Source organism: Bufo bufo, chromosome 6 (assembly GCF_905171765.1).
Source record: "Bufo bufo chromosome 6, aBufBuf1.1, whole genome shotgun sequence".
Classification (NCBI taxonomy): Eukaryota; Metazoa; Chordata; class Amphibia; order Anura; family Bufonidae; genus Bufo; species Bufo bufo.
Window position 1 is genome coordinate 269,143,501 of NC_053394.1, and position 21,522 is coordinate 269,165,022.

At 42.1% G+C, this 21,522-nt stretch overlaps 1 protein-coding gene across 1 annotated transcript in view; it reads right to left on the reverse strand.

Moving 5' to 3' along the window:
- The window catches only part of ADAMTS14 (ADAM metallopeptidase with thrombospondin type 1 motif 14), a 237,933-nt gene that overhangs the window by 43,736 nt on the left and 172,675 nt on the right, over positions 1-21,522 (reverse strand). The window contains 3 exon segments of the mRNA XM_040437079.1: positions 4,293-4,441; positions 13,203-13,316; positions 18,012-18,144. Of these exon segments, the coding sequence (XP_040293013.1) occupies positions 4,293-4,441; positions 13,203-13,316; positions 18,012-18,144 (396 nt within the window).

A 21,522-nucleotide genomic window follows, 5' to 3' on the forward strand; every position in this document is an offset into this window, starting at 1 on the left:
TTGTCACAAAATAATCATAAATGGAAAGTAAAATGTGTACTTTTTATTAATATTATAAGACTAGGTATTTGGGTTAGCATATCACACATAGGTACGTTTATTCTATTTTCCAGTTTTTGTAAAATCTGTAAAATCAAATGTGTAATTGGGGTGTTATGGTTTAAAAAAAGAAAGAAAAAAGAAAAAGATTCACCTATAAAGGTTTTAGAAATGCATTCCTGGTCTCAAAGGACTGATTCTGATTTTGTCATCAACGCTACATAAAGTATATGGTTGTTAAAGGTGTTCTTAATATTGGATTGGCGGGGGAGGTCCGACACACAGCACCTCTACCTATCAGCTGTTCGAGAGTTGCTCCGGTGCTGGAACTACACAGCTCCACCCATGGCATAGCGGGCAGTGCTGGTCACTGTAACACTCCTCTCGCTGAAGTGAATATGAACAATGCTGCAGTAATAACCAGCTCCTTCCACTACACAGTGGACAGATCTCTGAAGTTCCAGTGCCTATTTTAAGCACAACAGTTGATCGCCAGGGGTGCGGGTCTCAGACCCCTCCAGTATCATATTTATGAACTGACATAAGGATAGGTAATCAGTAGTTAAATCCTGGAAAACCCCTTCAATATGGCCATCAGTCTAATTCATAATTTATATTTGGTGGGTTCATTGTTTCATAGTCTGAAGCCCCTCACCATCGTAGCAAATGGATTGTATGAAAGATAAAATCTATTACATAGGGTTCTTCAGATGAGAATCGATATCAGTTGGCGGCCAATACAGATTACAGATAATATACATATATAATTTGTTACATAGGTAAAAAACTCTTTATGTCCATCATCGACTTCTCCTTTTAGACTCCACTCTAAAATGTCGGTCTTAATAAATGATCCCCTTAACATAGAAGATGTGTTATGGTAACCTAGAAATATAAGTATGTTCAAGGCTCAATCGTCTTAAAATTTGAATCGTTAACTCTTGTGATGACATATGGCAGAATAAATGAGGTTGCAAGAAAAAGAAGAAATAATATCTGAGAAAGTAGAAGCAGTTGAAACAGCAAATGATGGCTTTGAGCTATATTAACATTTGCCTTCAATAAATCACAACTTTCTGAAAATTTATTGTTTTGCTATATGCCTTATGCCAAGTCTGTGTTTATGTAATCCGAAAATATGGTGGAGAAAGAACAAAAAGAGCACACAGATGTGGCTCTGCTGAGAAGAAAGAACCACCAGAAGCATAACATATGCTTACATTTCACTGAAGTGGAATTTGAAAGATTACTCACAAGTGTTAGGCACACAAGCTAGGGATCTGGTCCCCAAATTGAGCATGTGAGACTGTCAGCCATTGATTCCATGTAAGCACCTGCTGAGTCATACCATTTCACAAATGAAATATTAAACTATTTTTCAATTCAGTGGATTGTCTGGAAGTCTTCTCGGAGTGGCATGGCAATGATTGGTTTAAATGTTTTGCAGATGCCCTTGGAATGATTCTGGTATGCCTTAAAGAAATACACAACTCAACCCTTTGAATGTAGAAACAGTCGGTACTCTAATAAAACAATGGCATTCATTGTTTAAAAAAGGTTTTAGTACAGGTCAGGAACAGCATTTGTAGATTTGACATAGATGATATTTAGGAATTACTTTATGGAAATTTAACTGAAATGTATTTTTTTTTATAGAAAACTAAACTAAAGCGGTTCTTGAGGGGTATTAAAGGTACATGGTAGAGCTGAGTGATGAAAATCTGCAGCATTTACAATAACCAGAATGTGTGTGGGATTTAAAAAAAAAATCTCATGGACACATTGCAGAATCTATACATAACGTGATCTTTGGTGTGGATTTCCACTTTAAATTTCACCGTAGAGGTTGAATGCAGCATTTACACTGCATGTGCGGATTTTGGAGCTATTAAATTCCGGGAGTGCTCTGAAGATTTCCTGCTGCAGAAAATTTCCGCAAATTGTGTGGATGTCCAGTAACACAGCTTGCTGTGGACATAAACTAATGTTCAGCTGAATGCTTGGATCAAACAAGTGTGCATGTTTATTTCAGCTGGGAAAGATGGTTAAGTAACCTATAGGCACATCTGATGCCACTTATTAAAACCCAACCAGTCAATTCCTTCTTTCCCCTGATGGTGGACAAAGATGTTCATGTTTCTCTCTATAGTATATCAATATGGCCAGCTTATGTTCAGGATGGGGACACAAAGGGAGAGATCGAGTGTGTGTCTCCAGGAAAATGTAGATGGATAATATAAAATGTATAATATACAATGATGTCAAACAAGAATAACAACAACAGGGCACATGTAGATGGGTGGCACATCACATGGGTGGTTACACCACTACTGCTCTTAAAAATTCACTGAATGATTTCTCAGAGTTTTATAGCGATGACAGTTTCTAGGAATGACGCATGGAGGACATGTTACCGCTGTGGCCCACATCAAACAAGTTTACCAGCAGGGACTTAAGCAAGGCAGCGGTGGCAGGGTCGGACCAAGGCTCACCGGCGTGGAGCAGGTAAGTATGCTTCACCCTGCAGGTCCTATCACATAGGGGGTCTGCCCAAAAGACAGTGTTGGACTGATATTCCTTGGGCCCACCAGAGGAAATTATTGTTTCGGCCCAAACTCTATATAAATCAGGTCTAATAGGTTTAGAATCAAAGAAATAGACCTTGGTGGCAAGTGATTGGCTCCAAAGGCAGCTCCAAATGGGATTTTTCTCTTGGACCTTTTGAGAACCTGGGCACACCAGAGGATCCTCTTAGAAAGGATACACCCTCTGAGCTGCCAGCTAGAAATAAATCTAGCAGAACAATTGGAGCAATGAATGTGGAGATCTCTGGACCCATGTGAGGTACAGGGCTGATTCTAGCTTTGTTAGAAAGAGGTTGTCATGTACTATATGATGTCTGATTTTCATTGTTTACATTAATCATGGGATAACCCATTTAAGGATACTTTGGCCAACTTTTTGTCTGTGATTTTTTTCTTTAATTGCAGCATACTCTGATTGTGTCCTTTTTTCAGGCATCTTCATACAGGAAAAGCACAAAAAATGGTGTATGACTAAAATATACCACCCATAAAAAAACACTTTCATGAATTTTGCACCAATTTTATTTACAAGCCCAAACGTGCCAAGAAAAAGATGTAGTGTGATAGCATAATTTTTTTTTACTCTGTAGGTTACACCTCATGTGTTGCCTTACAAATACTGATGTAAAATGCTGACCAAATACTGACCGTGTGAAAGTTTCCTTCATGGAAAAATGTCCCCCGGATATATAAATCATATTCACCTGACTTCAACCTCTGTATGACTAAACTGCAGACTAGAGATTCTATTTCAAGGCAGTAGTAGGACTTTCTCACTGTACACATTTCATAAAATGCCCACATTTTTTCCCAAACCTCATATGGAAAAATGAACATCCTTTCCAAATTACCAAGGTTTTCCATTCCACAGGAATATTGGAATATAGTACTCTCACCACATTCAATTAGTGTAGAAATGTCTTTCTGCTTTCTCTCCTTCCCATAGACACATGGATTTAGTAACAATCCCATAGTTTATATCGCTGCAAGCAATATATTTTACAGTACACATCACTACTATCTGTATCTTGTTATCTTATGAAAACTCAATGACTGGTCAAGGTACTCTTTAAAGGTATTTTCCAGGACCAAAATATTGATGGCCATTAGTATCTCATTAGTGGTCTAGGACTTGGCACCCCTACTAATCAGCTGTTTGAAGGAGCTGTGATGTTTGTTTGGTCTCTTCATTATTATAATTATATATTAGTTTATCCTTTCCAAAGCTCACTAGGGTGACACAATCTTCATACTGTATATAAAAGCAATCATGAGTATACTTCACCTTGTGGGACTCCACTGTCTGTGGTGCTCTACTGGACCTCCATATACTACCAGATTCATACGGATACATATAGAGGCATCCTCCAGTGGAGGCCACATTATGGAAATATTCTTTTTTTCCAAATCAGTTTCTCTTAGAAGCAGACATCAGGGTAGCGCATGCACATTTTAAAGGGGTTGTATGTCTTAGAAAAGCTTAGTTTTGTAACAGAGATAAGTATTTTATTAGCCAGATTTTATTAGCCAGATTAGAAAGCAGCTTGAATGGGTAGTAAACTAGGAATTCATTTTACAATGAGGGCTCATCACAAGTCATCAGATCACCTGGGGACCTTTCACATAAAAATGCTCTTCAAAAGTAGGTAAAATGTCTATGGTACTTACGGTGGGTTGTTGCACTGCCTTCCACGGGAACGTACTCCTCCTCCACATGTCCGAGAACAGGATCCATATCTTGACCATGAACTCCATCCTCCATCCTGAGTATAAGATTGCTCTGGCGTCTTCCAGATGCAATGGCCTTTAAAGCACCACTGAAAAAGTAAGAATACATTACAGTACAGATGAATGTTTAATGTCATAGCATATGTGAACATATCAATTCTTGATCTGTATTGAAATCCTACAATAAATTGTAGTAAGTGCAGAAATAGGTTACATGAAGAGTGGCATAGAAAACTAATGAAGCCCCTAACTAGAGCTTAACTCAGTAAATAATTAGATAACCAACAAAGCAACACTGAGAACTATTAAGCTAAAAAGGTATATTTTTATTAGACATATGGTTAAAAACATAGACGAAGAGATGACAGACAAGTGCAAAATAGTGCAGTACAATCCTGGGAGAGTTAATTCAGTATAATAGAGTAATAAGGTAAGCGACCAAAAAATATATATATATATAAATGCCTGTATATAAAGAGGACTCCTATACAAGAGCTACACTTGAAAAAAGTCCACAGTGCAAATAAATGCATTCAGTATGAAAGTGCAAGTGCGTATATGCAGTTGTGACTAGGGGACATAAGGTATAAATCCTCAAGTGTGGCTCTTTCCAAAAATGCAATTGTATCTATACCGCTATAAGTAACAAGCGGTAAAGTGCAAGTGCAATATAGGAGATAAGAGGTGAATAGCAAGACCATGTATGGTACAAAAAAGGCAAAGGGCCGCAACAATGATAGTGAAACATGCGGTCCAAACAAAGCAAGGTCACATACCGTTATGGAAGTAACAAGTCCACAGGAAGACTGCACACCCCGACGCGCGTTTCGATTTGAAACCTTCCTCTGGGGGTACAGGTACCCCCAGAGGAAGGTTTCAAATCGAAACGCGCGTCGGGGTGTGCAGTCTTCCTGTGGACTTGTTACTTCCATAACGGTATGTGACCTTGCTTTGTTTGGACCGCATGTTTCACTATCATTGTTGCGGCCCTTTGCCTTTTTTGTACCATACATGGTCTTGCTATTCACCTCTTATCTCCTATATTGCACTTGCACTTTACCGCTTGTTACTTATAGCGGTATAGATACAATTGCATTTTGGAAAGAGCCACACTTGAGGATTTATACCTTATGTCCCCTAGTCACAACTGCATATACGCACTTGCACTTTCATACTGAATGCATTTATTTGCACTGTGGACTTTTTTCAAGTGTAGCTCTTGTATAGGAGTCCTCTTTATATACAGGCATTTATATATATATATATTTTTTGGTCGCTTACCTTATTACTCTATTATACTGAATTAACTCTCCCAGGATTGTACTGCACTATTTTGCACTTGTCTGTCATCTCTTCGTCTATGTTTTTAACCATATGTCTAATAAAAATAAATTGTAGTAATAGAATTGAACACTCTATTACTAGCATGCGTGGGAACACTTGTTCTTGCTCTGCACTGGAGGAAGCAGGGCCTGACGCTCCCAGCGCTGTGATGTCTGATCATCGTGTGGAGAGAGCAGATAATATATACTGTTGGCATTGCAGGGGTTAGGGTTAAAAAAGCCAGGAAATGGATGTGTGTTAACAGCCCTTTTTTTCCCTCACTTTTGTGTGAATGTACCGTAAGGGCTCATTCAGATGACCGTATATTTGTGTCCGCATCATTTCTGCAATTTTGTGGAACGGATGCCTACCCATTCATTTCAATGGGGCCCCAAAAGATGCGGACAGCACACCGCGTGCTATCTGCAACCGTAGTGGCCCCACAAAAAAGATAGAACAGGAATAGGCATTTCTATCATAGGTCTGGCCGTTCCATTACGCAAAATGCTGAACGCACTCGGCTGGTATCTGTGTTTTGCGAATCCGCAATTTGCGGACTGCAAAACAGATACGGTCGTCTGAATGAGCCTAAGTCCCACTTATACCTAGCATTGCCCAAATCACCAGAAAAAAACTCCACTACAATTAGGGTCATTGTCCTGTTGCAAGGTCTGCTTTCAGGAGAACGTCAGTCCTCTGACAAAAATTCATAGCAAAGCAAGTTCTATTATGGTGATCTGCTCAGATCCTAATGCAGCAAAGCAGCCCCAACTATATAACATTTCAACCACATTCTTTACAGTTAGTATCAGGTTATGCTAGTAAAATTATGGATTCGTTTTTTACGAACCATAGTATGGTGACCATATAAGTATATGTGCCCAGTAGAGATGAGCAAAGTTATGGAAAATTCTATTTGGCTGCTAAGCCGAATTTCACAAAGAAATTTGCTTTGTGGTGAATTACTTACATCATGAAGCACATTTCTTTGTATGTGGGGGGTAAAATGATAGGGAGCGGCGATTGCGCCGCCCCCTCGTCATTGAACCGCTCAGATGCTGCATTCTTCTCTGATCGCAGCATCTGAGATTAAAAATGAGGGCTCTCAGGAGTTAATAAGTTTAAAAAAATACTCACTATCCATCTATAAGGTATGTTTTTTTTTTTTACTGCTATTTCAGGGAAAATGTATTCTTTGCCACGAAGTGCAAGTAAATTCAGCTTCTCAGCAAATCAAATTTTTCCTGAAATTCATAATGAAGTCCACTTCAGATACTTCAATTTGCTGAACACTAGTGCCCAGAAAAAGTTTTCACCTGGCTATGGGCAGATTGGCCATAGACCTCACAGGGAAATTTCCCAGTGGGTCAATGCCCAGGGGGCTGCCCAAGCACTCCTCTCTGTTGCCGGTGCTCATGTACCCAGCTAGAGACCACACATACCCTCCTGAATTCAACTACTGTGGCCCGCATGTCACCTCCTAAGCCCCCTGCACCGTATCTTAATCAGAGACAACTGGAGGAGGAGAAAGAAAATGGCAGCTATTGATGGCCACCACAGATGGACAGCTTTTGGTGCAATATGTTATGCTGCACTTTGTTATGTGGTTCTGATGGGACTGTACTTTGCGCTATTGTATTGCTGATCCCTTTTACTTGTGTTACCCACCTTCTGTCAATTTGGACCCCGCTACAATATGGGCCACTTTTAGTTTTTTTTTTCCAGTGCCACTTTAAGTTCCCACTCTGCCCCTGCACCTGGTACATTTTTATATAGATCTAATATATAAACCTCTTTCTAATGTTAGACTTGTGCAGTTTGATGTTAACAACTAGTGTATATCATGAAGTTTTAGGGTTGTTAGAGATGTTTTCTGCATCTTTAATTCTGCTGCTCGATGTTCAATAGTTTGATGATCTTTTTAAAGTGGTATTTCCAGTACTCAACTAGCGGACCGTGGTTCGAATCCGGACCGCGGTTGCCAGCTGTCTGGACCCCTGCAGTGGTGTGCTAAGTCAGGGGCAGTCCACAGTCCAGAAGCAATAAGCGCTTCCATCAATACAGATGGAAGCGCTCATTGCAGGAGTGCAGGGAGCTGCGGTCCTCTCACTCAGCTCCCCGCACTCCGTCTCTCCTTCTCCCTGCTCCACCATTCAGCCTGCAGGCACAGATCGCGCTGCCGGCCTGTGTTAGTGGAGCCTGCAGTCCGGGAATCTGCATAAGCTCCGCCCACGCAATCCTGCAGAGCGATCTGTGTCTGCAGGGGAGAGAGGACTGTGAGCTTCAGGAATGGGAGAAGGTGAGTAGTTACTGTGGGTTTTTTTTGTTTGTTTTTTAACACAGAGGGGGCCTAATGGACATTTCTACTCTGGAGGGGGCACAATGCCGAACAGTGTGTTGTCTGCCGGGTGCTCTGGTTCGGCATATTGCGGATCGGATTGAAAGATTGCTGGGTGGGGCTGGGGAAGACCCGGCGGTCATGGTACACATTGACACCAATGACAAAGTCAGTGGGAGATGAAAGGTCCTTAAAAATGATTTTAGGAAACTAAGTGAGAAGCTCAAGTCCAGGACCTCCAAGGTAGTATTTTCAGAAATACTACCAGTGCCACAAGCGTCACTAGAAAGACAATGGGAGCTTAGGGAGTTAAATAAGTGGCTCAGTAGCTGGTGCAGGAAGGAAGGGTTTGGGCTCATGGAGAACTGGGCCGACTTCGTGGTTGGTTACAGGCTCTACAGTATGGATGGGCTACACCTCAATGGGGAGGGTGCAACTGCCCTGGGGGAAAAAATGGTTAGATGGCTGGAGGAGCTTTTAAACTAGGATCTGGGGGGGGGGGAGGTGTCATACTAATAAGGGGGTAGATAGTGTAGCTAGAGAGTGGGTTATAGAAGGGGGCAGTGGGGATTTAGTGGGGACTGGGGTTAGCGAGGAAAATAGGGAGAAGACTGTTCATAACTATACATTTATGAAAAATAGAACTGCTGGTAACAAGAACCTGTTATATACAAAAATTAACCAAGGTAACCAAAAAATCCTGGATAATCACTTTACAAATAATAGTAATTTAAAATGTTTTTTTTTACAAATGCCAGAAGTCTAGCTAGCAAAATGGGGGAGCTGGAGGCTATGGTACTAGAAGAACACATAGATGTAGTTGATGTGGCTGAGACATAGTTGGACTCTTCGCATGACTGGGCTGTAAATATTAAGGGTTTTACACTATTTAGGAAAGACTGGGTCAATAGAAAAGGTGGTGGTGTGTGCCTGTATGTGAGGAGTGATCTGAAGACAAGTGTGAAAGAGGCAATTGTGTGTGAGGATGGTGAGTATGTGGAAACCTTATAGGTGGAAGTTCAAAGGGATATAAACAAAGAAAAAATAATACTTGGTGTAATCTATAGACCCCCTAACATCACAGAGGATATATAAACGCAACTGTATAACCAAATAAAACGGGCGGCACAGGCTGGTACACTGGTCATAATGGGAGATTTTAACTTCCCAGACATTGACTGGGGTCATGGTTCTGCCTCAACCGCAAAGGGGAGAAAATTCCTCAACTTGCTGCAGGACCACTTTATGGGTCAGTTCTAGAAGCTCCCACTAGGGGCGATGCTCTGTTGGATCTGGTAATTTCTAATGATGCAGAGCTTGTTGGTAATGTTACTGTTCGAGAAACACTAGGTAATAGTGACCACAATATAATTATATTCCCCCTAAACTATAAAAAGCAAACTCTGTCAGGCAGAGCAAAGACACTGAATTTCAAAAATTTCCCTGGGTTGAGGGCAGCATTTCAGGGCAAAGACTGGGAGCAGCTACTGTCACATAATAATACTGAGGATAAATGGGAGAGCTTCAAATCCACATTGAGTAATTGCACTAAAAAATGTATCCCTTTGGGTAACAAGTATAAACGGCTAAAATTAAACCCCCCATGGCTTACAGCTACTGTAAAAAGAGCAATAAAAGACAAGAAGTGGGGCATTTAAAAAATACTAATCTGAGGGGTCAGCTGTAGCGTTTGAAGATTACAAGGGACTTAATAAAATCTGCAAAAAGGAGATAAAATTAGCAAAGATACAAAACAAACAGCAGGTAGCAAAAGAAAGCAAAACAAATACCAAAAAGTTTTTTAAATATATAAATGCTAAAAAACCTAGGTCTGAGCAGGTAGGTCCCTAAATAATGGTAAAAGGGGGGGGGGGGGTGTAGTCACTGAAGATAAGGAAAAGGCAGAGTTCCTAAATAGGTTTTTTAGCTTTGTATATACAAAAGAAGAGAAAGGAGCTGATATCTGTGGCACCGGGGCTGTTAGTACATCCAGTGATATACTCAATTGGCTAACTGTAGATATGGTCCAAGAGAAGTTAAATAGGGTAAATGTGAACAAATCTCAGGGTCCAGATGTACACCCAAGAGTGCTTAAAGAGCTCAGTTCAGTAATTGCTGTGCCCCTGTTTATAATTTTTAAGGATTCTCTAGGGACTGGTACAGTGCCAAGTGATTGGCGCAAGGCAAACGTGGTGCCCATATTCAAAAAAGGATCAAAGTCCTCCACAGGTAATTATAGACCAGTTAGTTTAACTTCTGTTGTGGGAGAAATGTTTGAAGAACTCTTAAGGGACTATATACAGGAGTATGTGACTATAAATAATATTATAAGTGATAACCAGCATGGGTTTACCAAGGACAGAAGTTGTCAGACTAACCTGATTTGTTTTTATGAGGAGGTGAGTAGTAGCCTGGACAGAGGGGCGGCTGTGGATGTAGTGTTTCTGGATTTTGCAAAGTCTTTTGATACTGTCCCTCATAGACGCTTAATAAGTAAAGTAAGGTCTATTGGTTTGGAAAGCATAGTTTGTAATTGTATTAAAAACTGTCTGAAGGACCGTGTTGTGGTCAATGATTCCTATTCAGAATGGTTCCAGGTTATAAGTGGTGTACCCCAAGGTTCAGTGCTGGGCCCTTTATTATTTAATTTATTTATTAATGATATTGAGGAACGGGATTAATAGCACCATATATATTTTTGCAGATGACACTAAGCTGTGTAGAACTGTACAGTCTATGGAAGATGTCCACACTACAAGCTGACTTGAACACTCTGAGTGATTGGGCATCAACTTGGCAAATGAGGTTCAATGTGGACAAATGTAAAGTTATGCATCTTGGTAGTAATAATCTCTGTGCTTCATATGTCCTAGGTGATGTAGCACTGGGAGAGTCACTTATAGAGAAGGATTTGGGTATACTTGTGGATTGTAGATTAAATTACAGCATGCAATGTCAATCAGCTGCTTCTAAGACCATCAGGATATTGGCATGCATTAAACGAGGCATGGACTCGCGGGGCAGTGATGTAATACTACCACTTTACAAAGTGCTGGTGCGGCCTCATCTGGAATATGCAGTCCAGTTCTGGCCACCACTACATAGAAAGGATGCACTGCAGCTGGAAAAAGTACAGAGGAGAGCGACTAAAATGATAAGGGGCATGGAGGGTCTTAGTTATGAAGAAAGATTAAAATAATTTAATTTATTTAGTCTTGAGAAGAGACGTCTAAGGGGGGACATTATTAACCTATACAAGTATATAAATGGGCCATACAAAAAATACGGTGAAAATCTGTTCCATGTAAAATGTGCTCAAAAGACAAGGGGGCACTGCCTCCGACTGAAGAAGAAAAAGTTCAGTCTCCAGAAGCGTCAAAGCTTCTGTGAGAACTGTGACTCTGTGGAATAGACTTCCTCAGGACGTGGTCACAGCAGGAACAGTGGACAGTTTCAAAAAGGGTTTAGATGAATTCTTAAAAGTAAAAAACTAATGCTTATGAAAACGTCTCACTTTCTTCTGGGATTCGCGTCCCCACCTATCTCTTGGTTGAACTTGATGGACGTATGTCTTTTTTCAACCATATTAAATATGTAACTATGTAACACAATGAGCATTGCAAATGTGAAGGGGGCAAAATGGAGGGGGTACAATGGGCATTTCTACTGTGGAGGAGGCACAATGCGCATTTCTACTCTGGAAGGGGCACAATGGGCATTGCTAATGTGAAGGGGGCACAATAGGCACTTCTACTTTGGAGGGAGAACAATGGGCATTGCTAATGTGAAGGAGGCACAATGGACATTTTTACTCTGGAGGGGGCACAATGGGCATTGCTAATGTGAAGGGGCACAATGGGCATTTTTATAATGGAGAGGGCACAATGGACATTGCTACTATGGAGGGGGCACAGAGGGCATTACTACTTTGAAGGGGGCACAGTGCACAGAGGGCATTACTACTATGAAGGGGGCACAATGGGCATTACTAGCACAAAGGGCATTACTAATATTAAGACTGTAAAGGAGGCACAATGGGCATTATTACTGTGAAGGGGCACAATGGGCATTACTACTATTAAGGGGTCACAATGGGCATTATTACTATTTAGGGGGCACAATGGGCATTATTACTTTAAGGGGGGTACAATGGGCATTACTACTGTTAAGGGGCATTATTACTGGGGATTATTACTATGAAGGGGGCACAATGGGGATTATTACTATGAAGGGGCACAATGGGGATTATTACTCTGCAGGGGCACAATGGGGATTATTACTGTGAAGGGGCACAAAGAGGGCATTACAACTGTGAAGGGGCACAGATAGGGCATTACTACTGTGAAAGGGGCACAGAGAGGGCATTACTACTGTAAAAGGGGCACAGAGAGGGCATTACTACTGTAAAAGGGGCACAGAGAGGGCATTACTATTATGAGGGGGCACTTAGGGTATTCATACTCTGTGGGGAGGAACCAAGGAGGCATTGCAATGTGTCAGGGGCACTAAGGAGCATCATAATAGGTGGGGGCACCAAGGGATCACCCTGCTGTGAGGGTGCACTTAGGGGTATCATACTCTGTGGAGCACTAAAGGGATATCATACTTTCTGAGGGGCATCATTATTGTTAGGAGGCACTGAAAGGACATTCTTACTGTTTGGTAGGCAGAAAGGAAATTGGGTGTGCTTGGAGTTGTGGATTATTGCAAAAAAATAAAATAATAAGGTAGCGCTACACGCCAATGGTGTTGTCCCTCCATATATATTTCTTTGTTTTGCAGCTCGAACCTTCATCCTACAGCAGACTCAGGTATGTGGACCTTTACAAAAAGTACTTGAGTACCCCTGCCATAAATGAATATTAGGTGTCTGCCACTTATCAGTTCTGGCACTCATGTCAGGTGAATGGAGATCCAATTTGTTGAGTCTGTGCAGACACTTTATGCATGACATTCAACGGAGAGGTTGGCTTTGCGTGCGCACAGTCCTCTCTCTTGAAATCTTTAAACATTACAGAAAAGCCAAGCATTACATCTAAAAAGGTTCAATAGCTATAATGTAAGACAACAATCATTCTCTGTGTGAAAGATTCTCCAAGTATGATATAGACTCACAAAACAAAATATGTCAAGTCAGCAGCAAATTGTATATATATTATTGAGAAAGTTTTGAATAAGTATTAAATTACCTTTCCAGGAGAACATTCAGTTCCGTCAAGAGGGGGGCCCTTCTTCGTTTTGCAGAAATAAGGATTATCTGGGTGACTGCACCACAGCTGCTTGCAAGGGTCAAATGTTCTAAACTGTGAGAACAAATGAGAACAAACATTTGCAGATTTTCAATCTGACTGTACATGAACAGCCTTTCCATACATTTAATCAGCAAAAAGGTAATTTCATCAGAGAAAAGATAAGTCATTGAAAAAAAAAACTACAACGACTAAGTAGAAGTCTAAATTAGAGATGAGAGAATTTGGGAAAATTTATTTTTGAGCTGATTCGCCGAATTTGTGTTTGATTTAACTGAATCAAATATGCTTCAATCGTTTTGAAAGTTGGTATATAACACTTTCTGGTCTCCGAGTACTTATATTTTCTTCTGGAAAGACTCTAGGATGAGAGACTAGTATGCTACTAGGTACTCTTTCTCATTATGGAGGGTGCCTAGTATGCGTAGTATGTGTGTGTATTGTAGGCCAGTTAATCCCCTCTGGATCTCTGGAACAGATATTAAAATTAGCTTTCCTAAGCCTAGCTGAAGCCAGCAGTAAAATGTGCTAATTTTTTTAATTTTTTTCCCCGGAAACCCAGAGGAGCGTTGACTGGCTTACGACGATACTTCTCATTCATACTTGGCACACTCCATTAGGAGGAATAATACCCCGACCATTGCCTCTCTGCAGCCAAGCAAGTTTTCTTTGCTCAGCTCTTGTAAAGGGTGGTTCCTGGCATGAGACACTCTGTATTCCTTTCTTTTTGGAAAGGAGACTAGCTTGCATGTCTCGTTCCCAAAGAAGCATTATGTGAGGATGCAAGCACAAGAATGGATTAAAAAAAATCTTATTATGAAAAAGCACTGATTGAACAGTTTGAGGCTACCACCAAAAACATAGTGGAAAAATATTTGGAGAAAATTGATCTATATAGCACAAGGAGATATATATATAAGTGTACATACTAGAGATGAGCAAATCAATTCTATAAATTTGGAATCCATCCTGAGTTTTCCCCAAAAATTGATGTTAACTAGAGATGAGCAAACTTCTTCAAATTTGTTTCAGGGCCGACTTGTCAGACTTTTTGAAAAGTTCAATTCAGACTCGAAACAATTACAGTGTAATCATATATGTACCAATTAACCTAACAATTGTTATATATTCTCCTAAGACTCATATTTTTTTTAAAGGCTCAGTAAATAAGCATAACAGAGTCTAGAATAGGAGAGAGAAAAAGAGCTTAAGGTCTATATCTCACAACTCAGTTGAGAGATTTCAGGAGACCAGTTAATGAAGTTCTATATGGCTTGCACCCTGCCATCGTGAAATTAGCAATTGAAAATGAGAAGGCATACCTCCCAACCATCCCGGATTCGGCGGGACAGTCCCAGATTTCAGTGGCTGTCCCGCGGTTCCGGTACTGGGGAGCTATGTCCCGCTTTCTGGCAGCTGTCTCTGCTTCCTTAGGAAGCCGTCCACTCCCTGCTCCATCATTCCTCCTCCTGTTAGCGCTCCACACTGCTGGTCTTGGCAGGGTGAGGGGCCGGCCGGAAGCTCCATGTATCCTGCTGCTGGGGAAGGAGGTGAGTATGTGGAGTTTATTTATTTTTTAGTTTTTTTTTGCTGCCTGTGAAGGGGGTCACAATCCTGGGCATATTACTGTGAGGGGGCACAACTGGGCATATTACTGTAAGAGGGCACAGCTGGGCATATTACTGTGAGGGGGCACATAACTGGGCATATTACTGTGAGGGGGCACAGCTGGGCATATTACTGTGAGGGAGCACAGTTGGGCATATTACTGTGAGGGGGCACAACTGAGCATATTACTTTACTGTGAGGCCCTTTTTTTTTCCCAGAAAAAGGGTCATTCTTATTTATGGGTTCACAGTCAGTGTCTGATACTGCAGTTTAACACCCTGTTTTTAGGAAAACAACAGACCTTTTGTCTAATCTTTTTCCACCTCGTTGTGTTCTCCAGGGTGAGGATCATACATGAAGAATCCTCATTTATTCATCCTGAATACATAATGACCCTGATTTATCATGCCTTCACTCAGAATTCTGGCATCAAAAAGTAGCAAAATGGGGCTTTTGCGGCTTTTTAGGTTCACTTGCGCAAAAATGTTTTGACTTTTTGCATTTTTACACCACTGTATTGCTTACGCGTTTCGCACGATCCCATGCTTACTCATTGCATAATATACTACAGAAATGGCAGTGATTTAAAAGTAATAGTGGATCAATCACATTGCAACGCTAGAAGTGATGACATAAATGAAAATCATTTAAAATAATGAACACTTATAGGCGGGGCAAGGTGGAACATATTGAATATCATATAGGCTAAATGAATACAAATACATAAAATCATTTCTAGAATTCATGAACTATGGAAATCTAGTTTTTAGGGTATGTATACAGTAAGCCTCTTAAATATAACAAACATTGCCAATCTCTGACACTTGTTTGACACCCTTTCAATGCCAAAAAAAAATAAAAATACATTTGATGCTTATAATGTTGCTTCAGTAAAGTACCAACAAATTTTAAAGACCTGGGATCTATCTATTTGTGGTGTACACTTTCTCATTCCAGTAGGAGGGTGGAGGACAAAAGTGTTTAACGGGGTTGTATCTCAAACATTGGTGCCATATTACTAGTGATGAGCGGCAGGGGCAATATTCAAATTCGTGATAGTTCGCAAATATTTTGTAGAATATTTGTCATATATTCGCGAATTCGCTATTATTTTCTTGACTACGAAAATCAGCAATGTAATATTTGCATTAAGCGCGCGCAATACAGGCGTGGGTCACTTTTGCTACATTTTCCAAGCTGTTAGAAGTTTCCTGAGACTGGAGAAAATGGTTGGCACGGGAGAACATTAAAAATGGCTTTATATGCAGATAGAGTGCTCCAATATATTTGCGATTGTGCTAATCGGCAATTAATGATGCGCAGATTTTGGCCCTATACGTGAAACTTCACATTTTAGCAGGTCTGACTACATATTACTGATTGGTGCACTAAGTATTGTTGTGACATCACGCACTATGTCTGTAGCATGTATGTATGGGCAGCAGAACCTATCACACTACTTAACACCCTACACTGGAACAGCTACACTATATCAGGATATAGCCTACACTGACTATCTCCCACTAACTATCTGTATTATACATATAAGCTATCTAACTATCTATCTAATATAGTGTGGAAAGCACAGAGCACAGCAATGACACTGCTGTCTCTCTCAGAACTTTAAAAAACTGCAGAAAATGGCTGCTGGGGGGGTTCTTATATAGTAAGGGGTAGACAACTTTCCTATTGGTTACTAGGGTTGTTGCTAAGCTCAGACAAAGACATTGCAGCCTTCTCATTGGCTCACAAGCAAGAAGCAGGAAGGGATCATGGGTTCTAGAAAAAAATCTAGAATATTCGAAAAATACAAATATATATCACTATATTCTAAATATTAGCGAATTCTCTAAGTGCCGATATTAGCAATTAATATTTGCTATTCGAATATTCACGCCCAACACTACATATTACTAAGATGTGCCACTAATGTCTCATGTGGGTCCCACCTCTTGGACACACACATATCTCTAGAATGGAGCCCACAAAGTGAAGGAGAGATGACCACGCCGAAAATAGCCGAACGCTGGCTTGGCTATTTCAATCAGGTCCTGTCACGGCCATGCCCATGACCGTGACTCCTGCAGTTGCAGTTGCATGCAGTTGCCTGCGGTTTTGTATGGGTGTTCAACCACGGGTGAGGGCCGCTTGTCTGTGGCCTCACTTGTGGTTGCCGCGGGCAACCAGTGTTGTATTTTGCAGCAGAGCAGCCTGAGCGTCGCTAGGCAGCTTGCTGCCCTGGCATGCGGTCACACCTAGCAACCTTTATGTTAGGTGTGTGTATGTTATGCACGTTGTATGTATTGTGTGCACTTCCCATTTATGTGTCTTTCCCTTCTGTGGTACTGGAAGGGTTAACTTCCTTCCCAGTGTGTGTGTGATGTCACTGGGTGTGTCCAACCCTTGGGTGTGGCCACTTTGGCCTATATAGACCCTCTCTCTAGCAGGGCTCAGTAGGTTGCTTCAGTCTTGCTAGCTGAAGCAGCCTCCTGTGTTTTCCATCCGCCTGTGAGAGCCACCACTGTGGTCATAGTTTATGTTTATGTTTTCCTGTACTATTTAGTGCTGCCATGTATCTGGGTTCCGGTGTGTGGATGAGTTTGTGCTGATGTCTGTCTGCTATTTGTGGACTTCAGCTTTCCTGCACACGGATCCAGTCAGCAGGGCTGTGGCAGGTGGCTGGAACTAGTGCAGCACCTGCCATATACATAGGCTGTTTATGTTTCCCCTTTTCCAGCAGCTTGGCCGTTGAGACTCCTGCTCCTCCGTGCTTAGGAGGAGTGGGTTGTCTTACTCAGCTCCTAGCTTAGGGCCATCTTGAGGGCTAGCAGGGACTTCTAGGTTCCGGAGCATGAGCCCTCCTACCATCAAGGTTGGCTCATGTAGCTAGGAGTCAGGGTCAGGTTAGGGATGCGTTTAGGAGGTGACCTGCTCCCTAATCCTGTCTTCTTGGTCAAGCAGCCATAACATCACCTGGCTCCACACGGCTGAGGATTTCCCCCATCCTCAGCCGTGACAGGTCCCTTAGGAGTGAATGGAGCTGTGGCCATGCTTGTGTAATGCGCTTCCCATTCATTCTTACAGGACTTACGAAAATAGCCGAGCACGTGCTATGTTTATAGCATTAAGTAAGATACTTACAGCAGTGCACATCTTGTAACCCACTCCAAAATCAAATCTGCATTGTTCATCCATTGAGTAATTGATTCCTGGTAATTCTGGGAGCTTTGGCCATTTATGTTCAAAGGGATCATCCAGGAGACAATCGTAGGAACTAAAACAGAAGATTGCACATTGATTATTATTGATGGCACAGAATGTGGTCAGGATCAGTCATCTGTGAACCATGTAAGGCTACGTTCATATCTGCGGTAGAGTTAATCTGGTTGTCTGTTCTGACAGAGGAAAAGACTATTAGAGTTACCGTATATAGCAAAACCGGATACTGCCCCACACCATCAGATCCCCTTTGACTATAATAGGGTTCGGCGACTTTCTGGCATAAATGCCAACTTTTGGTTGGACAAATACCACTTGTATGCATTTATTTTGGAAAGCCGACTGATTCCTGTTGGATCCCATTATAGTCAATAGGGATTTGGTGGTGTACAGTAGTGTTGATTGCGAATATTCTAATAGCAAATTTTTATCGTGAATATCGGCACTTCGAGAATTTGCAAAGATGTAGAATATAGTGCTATATATTCGTAATCGCGAATATTCTAGATTTTTTTTCATCAGTAACCTCCTTCTTGCTTGTGAGCCAATGAGAAGGCTGCAATGTCTTTGTCTGAGCTTAGCAACATCCCTAGCAACCAATATTATTATTAATATTATTTATTATTAAAGCGCCATTTATTCTACAGCGCTGTACATATGAGAAGAGGTATACATACATAATACAGACAATTGCACTAATCATAAACAAGACGAGTTACAAACTGGTACAGAAGGAGATAGGGCCCTAACCGTGAGGTCTTACAATCTACATGGTATGGGAGAAGGACACAGTAGGTGCGGGTGAAGTTGGTCAAGGCAGCAGGGTCACTGGTTGTACGCTTGTCTGAAGAGGTGGGTTTTCAGGTTTCTTTTGAAGGATTCCACTGTGGGTGAGAGTCTGATATGTTGGGGTAGCGAGTTCCAGAGTATGGGGTATGCACGGGAGAAATCTTGGAGTCGATTGTGGGAAGAGGCGATAAGAGGAGAGGAAAGAAGGAGGTCTTGTGAGGATCGGAGAGTGCGTGTGGGGGTGTATCGGGAAAGTAGCTCAGAGATGTAGGGAGGGGAAAGGTTATGGACGGCCTTGTATGTATTTGTTAGTACTTTGAAGTGAATTCTCTGGGCAATGGGTAGCCAGTGAAGGGATTGGCAGAGGGGAGAGGCAGAGGAGTAATAGGGTGAGATGTGGATTAGTCGGGCAGCAGAGTTGAGGATAGATTGGAGGGGTGCGAGAGTGCTAGATGGAAGGCCACAGAGGAGAGTGTTACAGTAGTCTAGGCGGGAGATGATGAGGGCATGTACAAGCATTTTCGCAGATTCAAAGTTAAGGAAAGCACGGATGCGGGAGATGTTTTTGAGTTGGAGGCGGCAGTTGGTGGAAAGGGCTTGGATGTGCGGTCTGAAGGAGAGGGCAGAATCCAAGGCCACTCCAAGGCAGCAGACTTTGTTGACCGGAGAGCGTGTGCAGCCATTGATCGTGATAGATAGGTCTGTTGGGGGGGTTGAGCAAGATGGGGAAAAGAGGATGAATTCTGTTTTATCCATGTTAAGTTTTAGAAAGCGAGAGGAGAAGAAGGATGATATAGAAGATAGACATTGTGGGATTCTTGATAGTAAGGTGGTGATGTCTGGACCAGAGAGGTAGATTTGTGTGTCGTCAGTGTAAGAGTGATACTGAAAGCCATGGGACTCTATGAGCTGTCCCAGGCCAAAAGTGTAGATAGAGAAGAGCAAGGGTCCTAGGACAGAGCCTTGCGGGACACCAACAGAGAGGGAATGAGACGAGGAGGTGGTGCGGGAGTGGGAGATGCTAAACGTCCGGTCTGTGAGGTATGATGTGATCCAGGAGAGGGCCAAGTCAGTAATGCCAAGAGATGAGAGAGTTTGCAACAGAATGGAGTGGTCAACAGTCGAAGGCAGAGGACAGGTGAAGGAGAAGGAGGACAGAGTATTGTTTCTTGGTTTTGGCTGTCAGTAGGTCGTTGGTGACTTTGGTGAGGGCAGTCTCAGTCGAGTGGTGGGGTCAGAAGCCAGAAGCCAGATTGTAGGCGGTCAAAGAGGGAGCAGGAGGAGAGGTGAGATGACAGTTCAGAATGGACGTGTTGTTGAAGTAGCTTTGAGGCATACGGAAGAAGTGATATGGGGCGATAACTGGACAAAGAGGATGGGTCAAGTGAAGGCTTTTTGAGGATGGGTGTAATGGTAGCATGTTTAAAAGCAGAGGGGAAGACACCAGAGGTTAATGATAGGTTGAAGATATGAGTTAGGGCTGGGATAAACACTGTGGTGAGGTTAGGGATGAGGTGGGATGGGATTGGGTCAAGTGCACAGGTGGTGAGATGTGATCTGGATAGTAGAGTGGAGAGTTTTTCTTCTGTAATTGTGGAGAAGCGGGTTTTGGGAGAAGAGGACCGAGCCGTTGTGTAGAGGGTCTGTGGGGACTGTGTAGTGAAGCTTTCTCTGATGTTGATTATATTTTGTTTGAAATATTTGGCAAAGTCCTCAGCTGAGAAGAGAGGAGAGGGTGGGGGTGCTGGGGGACGGAGAAGGGAGTTAAAAGTGCTAAAAAGTTGTTTAGGGCTGTGGGCCAGGGAAGATATGAGAGATGAGAAGTAGGCCTGTTTTGCATCAGCGAGTGAGGATTTGAATATGAGGAGGGATTGCTTGTATGCAGTGAAATGATCTTTTGAATGGGATTTCTTCCATCGCCGCTCAGCAGCCCTGGAAGCTTGTCTGAGTTTTTTGGTCAGGTTGGTGTGCCAGGGTTGTCTGTAAATTTTTCGGGTTTTGTTGTGTGTGAGGGGGGCAACAGTGTCCAGAGCTGTACTTATTGTGGTGTTATATAGTGTGGTAGCAGCATCTGGGTCTTGGAGGGAACAGATGGTAGAGAGTGGGAGAAGAGAGTCAGAAAGCAAGCGAAAGTCGAGATGTTTAAGGTTCCTGCGGAGGTGTGCTAGTGTGTGGACCGGGGGAGCAGCAGAAGAGACCAATGAAGAGAAGGTGAGTAGGTTGTGGTCAGATAGGGGGAGAGGCGAATTAGAAAGGTTAGATAGGGAGCAGAGGCGGGTAAAGATAAGATCCAAAGTGTGACCATCTCTGTGGGTGGGAGCTGAAGACCACTGTGATAGGCCGAAGGAGGAATAGAGAGATAGGAGTTTAGAGGCGGCCGAGTGGCAGGTGTCAATAGGGATGTTGAAGTCACCCATGATGATAGTGGGGATGTCGGCAGAAAGAAAGTGTAGTAGCCAGGTGTTAAAGTGGTCCAGAAAGATGGTGAAACCAATAGGAAAGTTGCCTACCCGTTACTATATAAGAAATTCCCCAAGCAGTGACATTGCTGTGCTCTGTGCTTTCATCTCGATCCTATTCCTTATCCAATTACATTAGATAGTTAGCTCATATATATAATACAGATAGTTAGTGGGAGATAGTC